The 14,783-nt window shown below is 32.3% G+C and overlaps 1 protein-coding gene across 1 annotated transcript; it reads left to right on the top strand.

Moving 5' to 3' along the window:
* Positions 1-2,609: 2,609 nt before the first annotated feature.
* LOC132717114 (uncharacterized) lies at positions 2,610-13,884 on the top strand (the record flags this gene model as incomplete). The annotated part of the gene is made up of 2 exons (XM_060700511.1): positions 2,610-2,717; positions 13,293-13,884. A coding segment is annotated over exon 2 (573 nt), but the record flags the coding sequence as incomplete, so codon positions are not given.
* Positions 13,885-14,783: the final 899 nt, after the last annotated feature.

Below are 14,783 nucleotides of genomic sequence, written 5' to 3'. Positions count from 1 at the left end.
AATCATTAATTTGGTAATACAATTTGAGGGAGACTAATCATACATTTATATTAATTGTTTTACAAGGGTAAATTCCCTTTGATCATAAATCAGATAGCAATACATATAATATAGTATTTTGAAAATGAAGCGGCTATAAATTGATCACATGAATGGGAGTAACATTTTAAAAGGTTACGTTCATTACCATAAATACATCTTTGCACTAAGTACTATACCTATACCTGTAATAAAGGACAAAGGGACACCTGAGATCTTCCTTAATCAACAGAGCTGCAAAGTCTCTTTGTGATCTATTAAAAATGGCGTTTTTCTTTTAAGGAAAGGCCTACATCGACTGAACCAGTAATAGGAAATGCAGCTTCCGAAACACAATTTGAGCATTCTCTTGTTAAAAACAGACATAACCCTTGGCAAGAATTAAACGTTTTTTACCCAAAGATGAGTCTATTATATCTTCAAGTTTTCTGAAACCGACCTCTGATCATTTAACCTGGAATTGCAAATGATATTAAGTTTGCAGATGTAATTATTTTCCTATTCTTTATTCTAAGTTGAAAACTGTTTGTGTTCATTAAAACAAATGCCCTTTTTTGGGGCGCATAAAAAGTCAAAATGATGATGAAGATATCAGAATGACAATGAAGATATCAAAATAATAATGAAGATAAATGTATCAAAATGATAATGTTGATATTAAAATGATAATGAATATATCAGAATAACCGGTACCGTTGGCCTAGTGGTTAAGGCGTCCGCCTTCGGATCGGGAGGTCGAAGGTTCGAGCCCCACGGGGAGCGTTAATTGAAGGATGAATGTTTCTCGTGGGACTCATTCCGAAATGGCCGCTTCGTGAGCCGCGAGGTAGTTAAAATGAATGGTTACCGATTTCTATCCGCCTGGCGCCTGGCATAGTGGTAGGAGTTGGGAGGTACATGGTATGCAAGCAAAAGGTGTCTCATAAGTCAGAAATGGCTGGCCCTTTCAGTAGGGGTGACACTATAATAAACAAGACCTTTACCTTTTTACCTTTACCATAATAAAGATCTCAGATTGATAATCAAGATATCAGTATGAAAAGGAAAATATATCAGAATTACAGTTGGGATATTAGAATGACAATAAAGATATCAGAATGATAATGAAGATGTCAGAATGACAATGGAGATATCAGAATGATAATAAAGATATTAGAATGATAAGGGAAATATCAGAAGGATTATGAAGATATCAGATTGACAATGAACATATCAGAATGGCATGATAGCAGAATGACAAGGAAGATATCATAATGACAATAGAGATATCAGAATGATATGGAAAATATCAGAGCGATAACTATGTATCAGATTGATAATACTTATATATGATTATAAAAATATATATAATTTAGTGTGATAACAAAATAATGATACAATTATTGATAATCAGCATAATATAATTCATGTTAAAAATCCTACCTGTAAATGGTATTATCAAAATGTAAAAAAAGTTTCTATGCCAAACACTGCATGGTCAAATATGATATAAAGATGTACAGTACGGCGATTCATATTTCGGTAATTTAAATTTTGAAGATCAACACAACCATGATACAAACAACATTAATTTATTTATTAAAGTGAACGGTAATTTGTTTTTTATAGTATATATAGGGGATTTTTTTAAATCGTTATTTTTTTGTTTTGGATAGAATGTCGGGGTCCTGTGGTTTATAACACATTTTTGTCATTACCTAATATAATATAACGATGTACATTACGGCGATCCGTATTTCGGTAATTTAAATTTTGAAGATCAACGCAACCATGATACAAACAACATTAATCTATTTATTGAAGTGAACGGTAAGGGGTGACCAACACCGTGATAGTCACAAAGTAATTTTGTCAGCTTTACTGGTAGAAGAAGACCTAAGGTGCCCCTCCAAGGATGATTTATTGCACGAACGGGCACTCGAGTAGAACCGTCGGCGTTCCGTATGGTAGTTGTAATAAAACTTCCTCAAACGAAAGAAGCCAAGTCAACGGCATTTAACACTCGGCCACGAACATCCCTATGTATGTGGCGTAAAATAGGCGTGTGTTTACAGATTCTTATTTCATTACCAGAAGCAGGTATATAGCATAGAATAAATTACCTAATCTATGGAATCAAAATTGACCATTGCATGGTAGAGCAGAGATGTCTATTTTTTAATTGCTATTGTTATTTATGTCTCTTAGCAATAAAAAGCCTGAAACAACTGATTGATACCATAAATTCATAGATCTATAATGATCTAGCGATTTGACTAGTTTGCTAGTTTAGGGGAAAAAAACAAATATGTCTCATATCATATCATTTTTATTAACTTTATTTTATACCGTCTTGTATGTAACATATACACTGTAATTCAAAACATCATGTTAACGCCATGTATGGTATATACCTTGTATTTTTTTTACCTTTCAGAAAATATAGTAAACACGAACTGAAAAGAAATCTATAAAAGTTTATTTAAATTGTTACTTTTTCCTCATTATTTAGAAAATTATAATGTCACAGAAAGAAATGTTTACATTCGCCCTATTCCCGTTTTTTTATTGGTGAGTGTAGGACAATATTTAGTGGTGTTACGCCTTATTTATCACGCATGCGCTGTAAAGTTGAAAAAGTACCAGTATGGCGGAGGTTAGCCCGGGATAATATTTTCTTAAAACTTGATGAGATTCAGGTAAGTATCTTTTAAATGTTGTAGCCTTTATGTAACATATTTTATACTGATACGAAATAATTAGTTTATGAGACAGAAATATGTAATGTGTCAACAAAAAATACAAAAAGTTATCAATTAAAAACGAAAGTGCGAAATAACGTAAAAAAAATGGGGAATTCCCACATTAGGCTTATAAATTGCAATGTTTTCAAAGGGAAAGACATCTATTTTGCATTTGTAAAGCATGTGTGGGTGTTTTCTGAGTTCATAATTTAGTGAATTCTTTATTAAACTAATTTTATTAGGATATGATTATTTTACAAAAGGTGTTTACGAACGGTGCATAGAAAAACCGGAAAGCACCGGATAGCACCGAAATACCGGAAAGCACTTAAATTTCTATTAAAAACATATGAAAACGTTAATTAATCGGTTTGAAAGTGTTACCAATCGATTTATTAGATTAAAATCTTTCAGACAAGTCATTTTTATATTTATATACTGATAATTATTACGAGTATTTAGGAAAATAGATATATCGAGTGCTTTCCGGTCCTGTTAAGATACATGTACATTACCGGATAGCAATATTGTTTATCAAAGTAATACATGAAAACTTTATTTTATTGGTTTGAAAGTGTAACCAATCGATTTATTAGATCAAAATCTTTCAGACAACATGTTTTTATAAATATATATTGATAATTATTACGATTATTTAGGAAAATAGATATATCGTGTGCTTTCCGGTCCTGCTAAGGTACATGTACATTACCGGATAGCAATATTGAATATCAAAGTAATACATGAAAACTTTATTTTATTGGTTTGAAAGTGTAACCAATCGATTTATTAGATCAAAATCTTTCAGACAACATGTTTTTATAAATATATATTGATAATTATTACTATTATTTAGGAAAATAAGAAATATCGAGTGCTTTCCGGTCCTGCTAGGGTACACGTACTTTACCGAATAGCAATATAGTTTATCAAAGTAATACATGAAAACTTTATTTTATTGGTTTGAAAGTGTTACCAATCGATTTATTAGATCAAAATCTTTCAGACAACATGTTTTTATAAATATATAATGATAATTATTACGAGTATTTAGGAAAACTGATATATCGAGTGCTTTCCGGTCCTGCTAAGATACATGTACATTACCGAATAGCAATATTGTTTATCCAATTAATACATGAAAACTTTATTTAATTGATTAATTAAGTTGACATTATTTCAATTAAAAATATTATGATTAGTTACACGATTTTTCAATCTTGCTCATACCATATATCTGACAATGTATCATATTTCTAATATTTTATAGGTTGTGTGAAGGACAGAAAGAGGATGTGTAAAAAGTACCAATAAGTTATTCAAAGCATCGAACCATATTTTTTCTTATTATATTTGTATATCATGTAAAATAAAGAAAACCTTATAAATTTTCGTTCAGTTATGTCTTTATTTTTTCCATACTATGTGTACCGAAAAGCAATGTGGTCATCAGTGGAGGACAGTAGTTGTTGTATTGTTTATCACACGTGCTAATCCTTGCTGATTAAAGACCTTGTATATTGTAGCACAAAAAGGTGATGATTTAATCAATTTGTACACAATTATGATAATTGAGAGTACCGACCTGCACATCAAAGTTGCATTAATTAGACACTGTCCTTTACATGCACATTAAATTAGATAATTAGAAATTGCAATTAACTACACACTCTTTTGATATAAAATTAATTTTGTTTAATGAAGATTATTACGGCACTCATGAAAAGAAATGTTTGTAACGGATATATACGGAATCTCTTAGAACTTTATATCAAGGTGCTATTAAAATGTACTCTTATTTGAATAAAAATTGTATATAAACCCCAACAAAATTAATCCATTACCATAATTTTTATGTAAATGCTAGTAGTGCTATTAAATCTAAATTGGAATATCTCTTAAATAAAATATCAAAAATCATGACGGAGTATCCGTGCATTGTGTGTACATTAGAATGTGTTGATGATACTATTCAGTGTTCAAATTGTAAGAACTGGTTGCATCGTACTTGTACAAATTTAAGTGACATTAAGTCCTGGTCGGATAGAAATTTAGTATATCTATGTAAGTGCTGTGCATTCCGTGGATCGGATTATGATGCTGAAGGTGCTCTTAAGAGGTAAGTACAAGTTTTATTATTCTTGGTGAATGTCTTACCACTAGAAAATGTGAAGTAAATTTAATAATAGTAACTTGTAAATTATTTCTTGAACCTTTTTACATTGCCTAAAAGCTTATTACATCATATGGAGGCATGTTAATGCATGATATAGTGGCAAGACAATCGTTAAGATTTATCATATATGAATATAGACATTTATAATCAACATTATTTTCTAAATGTAATCCGAAGAAGAAGAAGATGATGAAGACATATTATATCTGTTGATTTATTCTATACTTGAACCCATTCTATTATACTTACGCAATTTATTCGCAGAACCTGAAAATTAAATGGCACATATAACAAAAAATATTTTAATATGTAAAAAGCTTTATTATGAAAAACAAATTGACAATAAAAATCTGGATTTCTTTCGTAATATATGTTGGGCCCTTAAAAGGGCCGTTTTTACCAACAATACGTTAATATGTTTTTACGCTACACAAAACTCTGCGTAGTTTGCACTGATATTTGTGCACGCCGTTATTACCCGGTGCTTTACCCTCTAGATGCACGAGATCTCGCGCATAGTCCCCAGGAAATTTTATGTTAGGAAATCTCAAGAAATTGTTTTTGAAAGTTTTTGCTAAATTCTTATTTATGTGTACCCGCTGTTTATCAAAACATTTTTTGGTTAGCCCCGGACACTTGGAAAAATCACCACGTGTCAATATCTCACATACAAACACGTGCTTAGTTCCACGTGTCTGCAAATCATCAGTCATTTCTATAATTCGCCTAACAATTTCCTTCGGACTAGATGTAGGGGTGATGTCATTGCCACCCACCGCAATAACAACGATTTCAGCTTTCTCATGTAACATATTGTTGTATAAGTTGGTATCCATTCTGTCTGTTCTGAGACCGCCTTTTCCATACCATCTTATATTGTATGGGATGTGAAAGCCTGTTCGATCCTCGCAAAAGAATCTAAGGCGTTTAACATAGCTGTCGCCAAATAGTACAACTTTTGTAGCCATTTTTGTCATAAGACTGAATAATCCTTATTTTACAAAGCTTTATATAGATAGAAATGTAGAGTGATTTATTTCATATTGACATATATCCAAGCTGTCGACAGTTATTCTGCAAATTAAAAAGAGTTCAGCGGAAAAGGGAGTATGTACCTATGAACCCACAACCTGAGTTATCTCGGGTTGTTGTAGTTCATAGATACTATACTTCCTTGAAGTTGGACTCTTCCTATAAGAAAAAGGTCACTTGGCTTGGAGAGGGGGGGATGCAAAGTAATTTGGCTTTAGTGGAATATGTGGGTAAATTCCCGGGTTTAGGTCCTCACGGCAATTCTAGACAACAAGGTGAGTTTTTACGTACGCCCGACTATGTAATGGACGAAGTCACGGATTTATTATCTCAGAACAAACCCAAACAAGTCTATGATAAGTTAGCAGCCAAATATGATGAAGTTTCCCGTCCATCCAACATTCAGAAAATCCGTGACAGAAAAAAATATATGACAAAGACCGACGCGCAACATTCATCCTCACGCAAGAATGTTGCTGACCACATACAGACTTTAGGAAACATGGTGTCCAATAATCATCCCTACGTTAGGTCCATCATTAGAAATAATGGCAAGACACCATGTATCATACTTTACACGGACGAACAGTTGGCCGATTTACATAACATCACTATTTGTAAATATAATAAAATTAAAGTTTAAATGACATTTCAATATCATATATAATACCTCAATTAATCAATCAGTTAAATACATCAAGTTATTGTGTATTATTAACACCTCTTTAAATGTGATAATTAAATCAGCGTGTGTCCGTTCAATCAGCGTGTGCACGTGTAATAAACGAGGCGTGAAGTGTGCCTTGATTGATTTAAATATCATACTTCTTTTTCAATTATGTATGTATATATGTTTGCTAAGTTCTGTTTTATATATGTTTCTTTTGTTCTTAGTATTTAGTTTCGTTTATTTTTATTTATTGCACTGTTTATTGTCAAAAATAAAAAAAACATCACTGAAACAATTATTGTTCTTCTCTTCCTGCTATTTTGAATCCTCTTGTCTTCCATATAGCCTACAACAAATAAATATATTAATATATTAGACAAGGTACATACATTTTAAATATTTATATACCATCTGTATGTCTGAGGTAAGAGGACCAGTGCTTTTCGGTGATGTATTACTATTACTTCACAGGACCGGAAAGCAATAATGGAATGTGCAGGACCGGAAAGCACTCGATATATCTATTTTTAATATCTATTTTAAACTTTTTTATTCGTAATATTAATTATAAAAAAAATAATGTCAGGGAGATTTTTTCCTAATAAATCTCTTGGTAACGTTTTCAATTCAATACAATGAAGGTTGTACGTTTTTTAGTGAAAATTCGAGTGCTATTCGGTACATATACTTAACAAAACCGGAAAGCATTCTCAATTTCTTTAACATTCCTAAATAATCGTTATAATAATCATAGTACAATTATAAAAACATGTTGTCTGGAAAATTTTGATATATTAAATCGATTGGTAACACTTTCAAATCAATAAAATAAAGTTTTCATGTATTAATTTGATAAACTATATTGCTATCCGGTAAAGTACATGTACCTTAGCAGGACCGGAAAGCACTCGATATATCTTATTTTCCTAAATAATAGTAATAATTATCAATATATATTTATAAAAACATGTTGTCTGAAAGATTTTGATCTAATAAATCGATTGGTTACACTTTCAAACCAATAAAATAAAGTTTTCATGTATTACTTTGATATTCAATATTGCTATCCGGTAATGTACATGTACCCTAGCAGGACCGGAAAGCACTCGATATATCAGTTTTCCGAAATACTCGTAATAATTATCATTATATATTTATAAAAAACATGTTGTCTGAAAGATTTTGATCTAATAAATCGATTGGTAACACTTTCAAACCAATAAAATAAAGTTTTCATGTATAACTTTGATAAACAATATTGCTATCCGGTAATGTACATGTATCTTAACAGGACCGGAAAGCACTCGATATATCTATTTTCCTAAATACTCGTAATAATTATCAATATATTTTTATAAAAATGACTTATCTGAAAGATTTTAATCTAATAAATCGATTGGTAACACTTTCAAACCGATTAATTAACGTTTTCATATGTTTTTAATAGAAATTTGAGTGCTTTCCGGTATTTCGGTGCTATCCGGTGCTTTCCGGTTTTTCTATGCACCCGTTTACGAAAACGAAAGTAGAAATTATAAACCAATTATTAATTATGTTCCTTATGTCAGACCTGAATCTACATTAATCTAACCAATATATAACAATAATCCAACCAGTCTCTAACAATAATCTAACCCATATTTGACAATAGTTTTATCAATTTTTGACCAATTCAGACATTGCGAAAAGTGCCATTCAACTGTCGAATTACGAATAGGGCGGACCGTGACACAGGACGAACAATACCAGGGCGGTCCGTATGTTCGACCGGGCGGACCATTTTTTAGGACAGGGTGGACCGTGACTCGAGACGAGGCGGACTGTGATTTATTGTATTAAAACTAGTTGAATTATGATGTTTCTTTGTTTTTCTTTTAATATCATTATAATTTAATTTATACTTATAATTGTGTGGGTCAATAGTTATAATTATAAATATAAAGTTAGATTAATCCACAGTCCGCCTTATGTCGTGTGCACATGATTCATACATACTTTACTTGTAATTAGATCGATGTTTAGATTTTTAAATATCTGCTCAATATGAAAATGCTTATTTATACGACATGTTTAGGATGATAATGACAGTTGATACCAATATATATAAAATACTTAAATAACAATATTAAATTTGAAAATATGCATGGTCCGCCTAGTCTGAACACAGTCCGCCCTGTCCCAAAATATGGTCTGCCCTGTCCAAACATACAGTCCGCCCTGGTACGGTCTGCCTTGTCCAACTGTCCACCCTGTTCTACAACCAAACTGGTCTGCCTGGTAAAATTTCACTTGGTCTTGGAAATAATCATCTCTGCTGGTCTGACAGTGTCACGTAATGATAAATAGATTTCATGTTCAACTTAGTTTATTAAAAAAGAAACAATTTAATGCTTTCCATCAATAATTTATATCAAGAATATTGTCTTATTTAGAAATTAGAATAAATCACAGAATTATTCATTTATAATGTCTATTAGATGGAATGGCTCATATGGAAATACTTACTTCCGGTGGATTAACCATTAGTTATCGCAACCATTTCAGTTGAGTTGGCGTCATTTCTTTAAAAGAGCAAAGCTTAGGAACAAGTCTTCAGACCTTGCTAAAGCTTTCGGAAATATCTTCAAAGGTTGTGAAAACTATGACTTTCATTGGTCTAGATAACAAATTTACATGTATTACTGGTTGACCTTATTGCTTCATAACAATAAGAGAAATACCACAGCATGTTTTATAAGTATTATTAGTTTATTGAAAGTTGTAAAAATTTCTGTAATATTCATATAATCATGATCAATTTATTTTATCATATAAGCAGGCCTAGGTCATATATATCTCATATACCAAAATGAATTGTATTTTTTTATTTTCCTGGATTTTATTTGGTCCAGGGAAGACAGATCCGGACCAGTATTTGTTCCAAGATTACTGGACTGAATGAACAATCACACCAAATTTTGAAGAAAACAAGAAACATAGATAAACTTGTATTTTTATGTTGCAATGCAATACTTATCACAATACTGACTTTCACTGACAGAGACATTATCTATATAAAAAACTTGGTCATTTGTTCACAGCATAATTATGAATATAATATAAAACTATTACAATAACAAAACAATAAACTCTCCAACTTGTTATTATAACTTGTTTTCAAGTTTTGATCTTTCAACTATTTACTTATTACTTAAGGATTTTTACTTTTTACTTAAGGATTAAAGGTATTTTTCATTATATCATAAATAGTGATGGAAATCAGATGAAATTTGTCCCAATCGATCATCGGTTCAGTCGGATGTGACATAATCGATAACTTTCGAATAAAGTCGCGTTAAAAAGAAATAGAGAAGAAACATTTCTTCTAACCAACGCACTTGATTATATTTAGTAACACGAACTCCATTTAGCACTTTTCAACACAGTTTTAACTTTATATAGTCATAATTTTATGAAATAGATTTTATTTTTTAATGGATGACAAATAATACCATTCACATTACATTATATTACTATTGTTTAAATCTCTTATTGATCCTGTTCAACTCCAAATTGTCTCTGAGATGATTTTTTTTGCGTTCGGTGAGGTGTTCCAAAAAGAAAATTACCGTCAGAATTAATTCTCTTTGATACTTTAAACATTTTCGACGGAACAAATTTTTGTGAATCGATTATTGTCGTTTTACATAACAGTAACTGATAATCGGCGACTTGCGACAATCGGAACATCACTAATCATAAATAATATACATGTAGTGTATTGCGATACTTTCACGCTATATCAATGTGTCAGGTGGTGAAATATGTATTGCATCCGGATATATTGGAATTTATAATTCCAATATGATGCATGCATCAAGGACAGGGCAGATCGCGATGTTATGTTGAATTGTTACACCTCTACTCTGCTTTCAAATTTCTGTATCCCAGCTTATATGTTTAGCTCTTTTTTGTAGGGGTGTCATAAGGATTTTTATATCGGTATATCGGTAATGAATTATCGGCGATACAGCGATATATTGATTGCCAGGCAAAATTAAGCTTTCACATCTTTTTAATTTGTTTTAATATGCAGTTACATTTAAACACATTAGAAAAATAAATAAACTATGAAAAGTGAACAATTTGTTTCTTTTTATCATTTTAACTTTTAATGACAACAAATGACTAGTAACTATAAATGTTAAAAGCCTTTTCCATTTTACTTTTGTTGTTGTTGCTATTACGTAGTTACGGATTATGCTTAATCCCGTCCTTGCCGTTCTATTACTAAGCCGAGATTAAATTGGCAAATTATAGTGTTTAGAACCGGAATAATTATTAATGTTTAACATTTGCAATCATAATTTTTACAAAGAAACACTAAAACAAAATTCTTGGCATTTTCCCTTTTAAACATGTATCTGAATTTGGGGGTCTTAATCCCCTCTCAGCAGACATGCGGGATTTACAATGAAATTCGGCAGCTTTGGTTAGAGACACTGGGAGGTAGAAAAAAAAAGTTTCGAATATGTTAGTTCTGGCTTCCATAACTTTATATTTCGCTTTTATTTTGACGTTTGGTCTATCTGTACTATAAAACCTGTTTGCTGAAGTGTCTTTTAAGCTTGAAATATGTGTGCATTCGATATATTTAAAGATGGAATCGATATCAAATCGGATAACAAAGATTGTTGATACACCGATATCGATTGAATCGATTACACCCCTACTTTTTCATCTGTCACTAAGTTACAAGGTGAACTTTTGTGATTGCTTTTCGTCCGACTGTCCGGACATCGTCTGTAAACTTTTACTTTTAACAACATCTCCTCATTAATCACTCATTAATCACTGAGCCATTTTCATCCAAACCTCACAGGAGTGACCTTTGAAAATGTTTCAAAGAATTTAATTCCATGCAGAACGCTGTTGCCATGGCAACCGAAAGAAATTCTTATAAAAATCTTCTTTAAAAAACCCAAAGAGCTAGAGCTTAGATATTTAGCAGTTTGTTCAAATAATAGCCCAGGGGTCAAAATAATGGCCCAGCCACAGGGGTCATTATTTTCCCTTTTATGTACATGTATACATGTATAGTAAAAACCTAAAAAACATCTTTTAAAAAACCCAAAAGGGCTAAATCTTAGATATTTAGCATGAAACTTTTTTAATTGGGTTCTACACAGTTTTTAAAGTAAAAGCCCTGTGGTTAAAATTAGCCCTGCCACGGGGCTCATTGATTTTCCTTATTCGTGTATAGTAAAAACTTAAAAAGTCCTCTTTTATAAACCCAAAAGAGCTAGTGCCTAGAGCTTAGATATTTAGCTTGAAACATTTTTAGTGAGTGTCTACCAAGTTTGTTAAAAAGGCCCAGGGGTCAATTTGGCCCTGTCCAGGGGCGGGGGTCATTGATTTTCTTTATATGTATATATATTAAAAACACTTATGTTTTTGTGCCCCCACGTTAGTGGCGGGCATTTAGATTTACCCTTGTCCGTCCGTACGTCCGTCTGTCCGTCCGTTCACTTTTGTGTCGCACGTAACTCAAAAAGTATTTGACCTAGAGTCATGAAACTTTACAGGAATGTTGATCAGCATGTGTAGTTGTGCACCTGGTTATTTTGGTCTAGATATTTTTTAATATTTTCAGAGTTATTGCCCTTGACTTAGTAAAATTTTGCAATTTTCAACTTGTTTCGCACATAACTCAAAAATTATTTGACCTAGAGTCATGAAACTTTACAGGAATGTTGATCAGCATGTGCAGTTGTGCACCTGGGTATTTTCGTGTGCATATTTTTAGTATTTTTAGAGTTATTGCCCTTGACTTAGTAAAATTTTGCAATTTTCAACTTGTGTCGCACATAACTCAAAAAGTATTTGACCTAGAGTCATGTAACTTTACAGGAATATTCATCAGCATGTGCAGTTGTGCACCAGGTATTTTTGTCTGGATTTATTTAGTGTTTTTAGAGTTATTGCCCTTCACTTAGAAAATTTTTGCAATTTTCAACTTGTGTCGCAAGTTTCTCAAAAAGGATTTGACATAGTCAATAAACCTTATGGGCAGGTTGCTCAGCATATTTTAGATTTGCACCTGGGGTTTCCCTTGTGGATTTATCCAGTATTTGTAGAGTTATTTCCCTTGACTTAGTAAAAAAGATTGACAAAACAGTGTTGCGGTGGGGGCACCCGTGTCCTATGGACACATTTCTAGTTTACCCACACACTATTTCAGATACATATATGAACTTTGTGTTATCAGTTAAAGATTTAGATTTTATATCTGCTTTAATTTGTTTATAGCTTGTAACACTATTACTCGTTTCTTGTCATTGATAGTTTTTATATACAGGTGAGCAATTTCAGGGCCATCATGGCCCTCCTATTGGTATGTACTGTCTTTTTATTTAATACCAAAATACATTAAGATGGATGCAAAAGTCTAGCTCATATAATGGTCACAATGAATCAAACACATAGTATATTACATGTACTTCTCTTAGTTTAATATCAACTGGAGATATCGTCTGTAGAAAAGAAAGTCCATAATGGTTGAAATTGATTGCATATCATATTTATTCAATATTTTGAACTTTAAATTCAATCCAAGACCTTATTTACTTATTTATATAAAATCAAACATAATCTTTTTGTTTTGTTTGTTTAGATATTGATAGAGTATCAGGATGGCACATCATCTTCATTTAGAGAAGGAAAAATACAGGCAGTGGGTAAAGGCTGGTTTAGGACTTGGATATTTAAAGGAGGGACTGGTACCATTCTGTAATGACATAGCTGTCCAACAACATAACGATATCTTACAAAACATTCGGTCTACAAAGTCACTACCATCAATTGTGACGTGTGGCAGCTGTCAAGTTGAAACTCTAAAGCCAGACCATAAGCCATTAGGGAATGCTAAAAACAAAGTTTGTCCATTTGGTCAAGTAAAATGCAGCTGTTGCTTTAAGGGAAAAATTGCTTGTCCAAACAACATATGTGGCGCCATCTATGACTATATTGTGCAGCATCATGCATCTACACCACCTGCGCCAGACTGGAAAAACAGCGATGCTCGAAATTGGTCAACAGATCCGTGGAGCATTAGCAAATGTTTTATAAATGCTCCTGGGTACAAGGACAAGACATCAGCAGTCGACACCGATTGTACTGGGTTACTGCATGTTATCACAAATAACATATATTTTCATAATCATATTGGAGGGATTGCTACTGGACCAAACAATCTTTTTTCAAAGGTAAATACATTTGTATACTAAATATACCCTCAATTCCATCAAATTTAGGGTATTTTATGTATGTGATTACTCAAACACATATGTTTCTTGATTACTCAACTTGATTACTATCTATATTCAGCATCAAAAGCATAAAAATTGTATATTAAGCTATCAGTGTAATTATGTAATTAAGTGGTGCACATCTAGAATTTTTTTTATGCCCCCGCCATGTAATGGCCGGGGAATATAGTGTTACCCTGTTCCGTCATTCCGTCCTTCCGTCATTCTGTCATTCCGTCATCATCAGTTTCCGTTCATTATCTTAAGAATGGTTGCACACATTCAACTCAAATTTGACATATGGATATGTCATGAGAAAATACAGGTCAAGTTCGAACTTGGTCATGGTTCGATGATTTTTGGCAGAGTAATGCCCCTTTTACTTTGAAAATAATATGAGATTTTCAGTTTCCGTTCATTACCTCCCCAACGGTACAACACATTCAACTCAAATTTGACATATGGATATGTCATGGGAAAATACAGGTCAAGTTCGCATTTGGTCATGGTTCGATGATTTTTGGCAGAGTTATGCCCCTTTTACTTTGAAAATAATATGAGATTTTCAGTTTCCGTTCATTACCTCCCCAACGGTACAACACATTCAACTCAAATTTGACATATGGATATGTCATGAGAAAATACAGGCCAAGTTCAAATTTGATCATGGTTCGATGATTTTTGGCAGAGTTATGCCCCTTTTACTTTGAAAATAATATGAGATTTTCAGTTTCCGTTCATTACCTCCCCAACGGTACAACACATTCAACTCAAATTTGACATATGGATATGTCATGGGAAAATACAGGTCAAGTTCGCATTTGGTCATGGTTCGATGATTTTTGGCAGAGTTATGC

Source organism: Ruditapes philippinarum, unplaced genomic scaffold, assembly GCF_026571515.1.
Source record: "Ruditapes philippinarum isolate M1 unplaced genomic scaffold, ASM2657151v2 ctg5307_1_1_1_1, whole genome shotgun sequence".
Classification (NCBI taxonomy): Eukaryota; Metazoa; Mollusca; class Bivalvia; order Venerida; family Veneridae; genus Ruditapes; species Ruditapes philippinarum.
Note: the sequence above shows the minus strand (reverse complement) of the source record. Positions and strands in the feature narration are given on the sequence as shown.